This window comes from Hermetia illucens, chromosome 4 (genome assembly GCF_905115235.1).
Source record: "Hermetia illucens chromosome 4, iHerIll2.2.curated.20191125, whole genome shotgun sequence".
NCBI classification, from domain to species: domain Eukaryota; kingdom Metazoa; phylum Arthropoda; class Insecta; order Diptera; family Stratiomyidae; genus Hermetia; species Hermetia illucens.
The window spans coordinates 127,434,768-127,440,392 of NC_051852.1; the positions used below are offsets into that span (position 1 = coordinate 127,434,768).

General features: G+C 42.0%; 1 protein-coding gene across 1 annotated transcript; it reads right to left on the reverse strand.

The window, feature by feature from the left end:
• Positions 1 to 538: 538 nt before the first annotated feature.
• LOC119654694 (lysozyme-like) lies at positions 539 to 1,091 on the reverse strand. The gene has a single exon (XM_038060206.1). It carries the CDS (start codon positions 1,037 to 1,039, stop codon positions 608 to 610), a length of 432 nt encoding a protein of 143 aa, XP_037916134.1. The 5' UTR covers positions 1,040 to 1,091; the 3' UTR covers positions 539 to 607.
• Positions 1,092 to 5,625: the final 4,534 nt, after the last annotated feature.

Here is a 5,625-nt window from a genome sequence, read left to right on the forward strand (position 1 = left end):
AGTCATCCAAAAATGCATGTAATGCACCATGGCGACATTCATATGTACATAGCAACGCAAAACAAATTAAATTTAAATTAAACCGGTGATGTAAGTCGAGAATATTTGGGTCTCACGTCGTCTCTATGTTGGTTTCATGCCGTCTATGAAGAGGATTTTTGCTGACCCCGGAAAGAGTAATTGCTCTTGTTATACAAATGCCCTTTCGTGCTTCAGCAGGAGGAATGGAAAGGGGCTGAGTTACTAGAATAACTCACTGCTAATCAACATACCGAAAGAAAGAGCTTATATGTCAGAAGTTTTTCCATCTATCGGCGCTTCTGAAGCGGCTATAAAAAAAGTTCGGAAACAAGCGTCTTACCAGCTCTTTTATTGCCTTTCAACCATCAAACTCATGGTGAACGTCATCTTAAGCAAAAAGACCACTGTAGTTATGGTGTAGTCATCGAACGCAATATCTAAATGCTTCCTTCCTTTCTCGCTTTTTACTAGCAACAGAAGTAGATATTAGTTTTGAAATAAAACATTTGTTAGCAAATAAGTTTGATTTTATCTTTTAATTTACTAAAAAGATTACTAGGAACCTAAGAGGGTTTACAGAGAATTCTTAAAAACATTCGTCTATTGATGGTTTCTTGTTTTGGCAATTATTCAACCACCCGTACCAAGCCTTGTATCCCCGCTCCCTTTTGATCACTTTCGCACATTCCAGAGCCTTCTCTATGTCCTCGGTCACCAGTTCTTCACATTTAACATTACAAGTGTTATGACTCCTGATGTGTCCTTGACACCACCACTTATCGTTGATCTGGAATAGGCCGAAATCCCAGCTGCCATTGGTGTTTTTCTTGTTGATCCAATTCGTCTTGAAGTTACTTTCGTGCTGCACTAAACACACCCAATCCGGCAATTCCGACTTTGGTACACCAAGACGAGATAGCTCCGTGGCTAGTGAACATTTGTTGAATTGTTTGCTTTGAACGCGGTTAAAGACTGCAACCAGTAAGATGGTTACTGAGAGAAGTGATAGAGACTTCATCGTTAATATGTTTGCAGGCAGAATGGCACTGTGTTGAGATACTTCTGGGTGAACATATTTATATCAAGCAAAATCGGAATGACGAGGCGAAATTAAAGTACTATCGCTCGGGTTTTTCCTGTAAGATGTTATGCATGTGCACAGATGGGAGTTCTTCCTAGTACCCGAAACGTATCAAATATTATTTTAAATACGTAAAATGTTTTTTCCCGGGGACTAAAATCGCAGTATTCAACTGATATGAAATTTCAAAGATCGTTCATAAATAGAAACGTTCTTTCGATGAACTTACTTGTTTTCGAAGAGCTTTGAACCGACAAATTGTTTTGCAACCGTAGATACTATTTTCATGGAAGTTAGGGGGAATATAAGGAGCTTGAAATGTAATTGAAACAATCCAGAAGAAAATTTCGCGAACAATAAGGGTGTTTATAGCGATCATCTTACTTGAGGGATTCGGCTATGAACTCTGCGTTTGCCAGGAAAATTTAGAAATTTCAACCTTATTAACGTTCATGCCCCTATAAACAAGATTGCAGAGTCGGAGAAGGATATTTTCTACGAGGCAGTTGAGCAAACCTTCGAAGCCTGTTCCAAGTATGATATCAAAATCATACTGGGAGATTTTTACAGTCAAGTAGGTGTAGAACCCGTAGTCAGGCAATACGTCGGCTCCCATAGCTTAGATAAGGATACCAATGATAACGGACTACGGATTATTCGTTAGAAGTATTACACGAAATTGTTGCTGGAAGTACCTGGTTTGCGCAGAAAGCGGTCCACAAACATACGTGTGCCTCTCCAGATGGGACCACTTTCAACCAAATTGACCGAGCAGGCGGCGCGAGATCTTGGGCTGCACATTAATGAAGGCAAGACGAAGTGCATGGTGGCAACGTCAGCACCAAAACCAAAAGAACGAACAACATTGAATCGCACTGGTCAAACGAAAAAAAAGAAGACAGGAGCCCACAACTTTGAGACCGTTGATAATTTCTCCTATCTAGGGTCGAAAATCACAACCGATAACAGCTATGACGATGAAATCCGCGCACGGTTGTTGTCTGCCAAGAGAGCCTATTTAAGCTTACAAAAACTGTTCCGCTCGAAACGTCTCACCATAGGGTCAAAGTTCTTACTGTACAAGACAATGATCTTGCCAGTCCTCATGTATTCCTCGGACACTTGGCTTCTTAGCAAGAAGAATTGCGAACTCTTGGCCGCGTTCGAGAGAAGAATCATCCGAAGAATTGTTGGCCCCCTACATGAGGATGGACGATTTCGTAGCCTACATAACGACGAAATCTATGAGCGATAACATGACGGTCTGGTTGTGGATAAAATCCGGCTCAATAGGTTACGGTGGGCGGGTCACTTAATCCGTATGGATGAGGATGATCCAGCTCACAAATTCTGTAAGCAAAGAAGAAGAGGCAGACTCTGCCTGAGATGGATCGATGGCGTTAGTCAGGACGCCAGACAGCTTTTAGGGATATAGAATTGGTGGACCTCGGCGCAAACCCGGGATATTTGGAGTTCCTTATTAAGGCAGGCCTAGACCGGATACCGGTTGTTGCGCCGTTGGTGATGATGAGAATCTAGAAGAAAGTTTCAAATTCAGGAAGTTCGAACAAAGTTAGTCATTGATACCATTATCCTCCTTCATTTCAAATGATTTTAGCCATCTTTTCTGGGATTTGGATTATGAATAAACCAATACTTATCCTCAATTTGGTAAGCTTTTCTGCAACTTTAAATAAAAATCTCAAAGATGAAAAAGATGAGTTTCAACCTCGTGTCCTGGGTTCGAGTCCTGGTTACAACGAGGGTGTTTGCTTACTTCTCGCTCGCGCTTCGGGTATAAAGTTTTTGTGTCCATCTTATGAAAGAAGCTTCAACGTACATTTTTCTATAAGTATATACCTAAAGATCCAACATAATCATTCATATTTTTCGAAACTACAACACATACTAAACACAAACTAAAACAAAATAATTCTTTCCGACCCCATTCATATGAACTCACACACGTTGTGGTATTGACGAATTGATATGTGTTAATGACGTCATACACGTTGTGGAATGCACGAAATTCACAAAAAATGGCAAAGTCTCACCCTCTATAACTTTATTAATAATAGCTGGATTTCCTTCAACTTCAACTTGACCAAGTTGCACATTATGTCATCCCTTACCATACTTCTCCATACTTCTATAATAGAATAGACATAAGGGGGGTTAATTTCTAAAATGAGGAAATATACTATTGATTTGTGCAGATATCGGAACGGGATGTATTTTGAGGCCTAGACTTCGTTGAGATGCACTACTATGATTTCTTTCAGATTTTCCGGTTGGATAGGTTCTGAGAACGAGACCTGTTACACTTTTTAATGGTCATATTTTGAGCCCTCACTCCCCTATCTTTCATCCGATATCAAACGGGTGGTATGCATTGGTCTTGTGGCGTTTGAGACACAGGAACTTGCCTAACTCCGAGAAAAGGGTGGACTCAAATTGTATTCCCTGCTGGCAGCGTACGCGCTGCTTTACAAATCATCGGCTTAAGCCCCTGAGCGGCTAGGATCTGATGGAATTACACCCGGACTGGTAAAATGAAAAGACGACCAGGCGGTTCATGAATTTATACTCAAATTCATCAATCAATGCCTGATGACTGGCAACAATCTATTATGTATCCCATATTTAAGATGGGGTGGTATCAGTGCAGCAGTGCAGTGCAGCAATTATAGAGGGATCACATTGCTAAGATATTCTCCGTTATCTTACTGGGCCAGCTAGCCCCATGTCGAGAGTATTATTAGCTCACGCCAAAAAGGCTGAAGGCCAATCAGCTATAAGTTTCGAAAACTGTTCCGTCGAAAACGTCTCACCATGGAATCAAAGCTCTTACTGTACCGAACAATGATCTTGTTCTTAGCACAGAAATGCGAACTCTTAGCCGCGACCAAAAGAAGAATCTTCCAAAGAATTTTTGACCCCTTAAAGGAAGATGGACGATTCCGTAACCTATATAAGAACGAAACATATTAACGATGCTACGATCGTTTGGTGGTGGATAAAATCTACCTCAATTTGTTGCGTTCGGCGGGTCATTTAATCTGTATGGGTGAGGTTGATCCAGTCCGGAAAATCTGTAAGGACATTATCTATGGGAAAAAAGGAAACTTGGCAGATCTTCATTGAGATGGAGCGATGGCTTATGCCAAGACGCCACCAAGCCTTTAGAGACATCGAATTGGTGAACCTCAGCATAAAACTGGAATGTGTGTAATTCCTTACTAAGGCAGACCTCGACGACCTCGACCAGGTATTGGTTGCCGCGCAATTGATGAGGTATAGAAGTTTCCGGGAAAAGCGCGTGTGAAAGACAGAAACTTTGAAGGGGATGCAGGGGCGAACCTCTGAGTTAGGCTTAAGCAGGGTATAGACACACCAAGCGGGAATACTTTAAAGAGACAGGCCGAAACCTTTAATGAACTGCGTGCAGGGTTATGTTATGAAGAAGACTTCGACCGTATCTTCTTCTTGATATAGTGACGGCGTTCTTTCCCTTGTATAGAGGGAAGCGAAGAAACTTGTGAAAATCAGCGTGCTGTGGAGAAGCAAAAATTAATTTTACTACTTAAGTCCAAGAAGTAACCGGGACATTCATTATTATATCGCCCAATTACCTTTATACTTAGACACGGCAGGAAAGATGCTAGAAATGGTCATCTGCAATAGACTTCCTGCTATCATAGAATATAGGGATGGCCTGAGAGACCTAACAAGAACACGGTCGTGGTAGGAGCACCACAGGGCTCAGTATTGAAGCCTCCTCTCTGGAAGGTGGAGTGCAATGAGGTATCAGTACGGATAATGCCTAGCATTGGAGGACTAAAACACGGCGGTAGATTACTTATGACTTACCGCTTAGTGACAGTAAAGGTGTGCAGCATCTTCAAGACAATTGCGGGAATGGTCCCAATGGACATTGTGGCAAGTGGGACATGCTTTTGTCATGAGAAAAGGAGAATGAATTTACCTGAAAACGATATGGAATACCAGACGGCAACAAGACGCTGGAAAAGTGGCAGCAGCGATGGGATGACCCGCAAACGAGTCGTTGGTCTCATACCCTGATTTTCCGTATTGAGGAGTGGATTCAGCGTCGACATGGCAAAATAAACTACCACCTGACCCAATTCCTGCCAGGGAATAATGAATACAGAAAGTATCTGTACCGATTCAGGTTGGGTGTGTCCCACTTTTGTCCTGAATGTCCTACTATCTAAGATTGCTCAGAGACGAGAAGCCTAGAAGACTGAAAATCAGTTTAAAGAGGCAGAATATCGTAGTGGAAATAACGAAGTCGGAAGCAAAGTAATGTGCCGTGAACTACATGCTCAAAATAATTCAGGAGGAACTTGGGAAAGCGGGGCTCTCTAAAGCAGAATGCTTTGTTGCTTAGAGCACAGTTTTCCTCGCAAAATATTGCTTTGCGGCAGTTCAGCAGGAGTGGATAAGGAAATATAAAGTGGGACTGGTTTTAGTGGCTCCCACATACAGCTGCAATCTGGCGG

What these genes read in the sequence shown, in the direction of transcription:
- LOC119654694 (XM_038060206.1), bottom strand. Translation starts at nt 1,039, where the DNA reads ATGAAGTCTCTATCACTTCTCTCAGTAACCATCTTACTGGTTGCAGTC.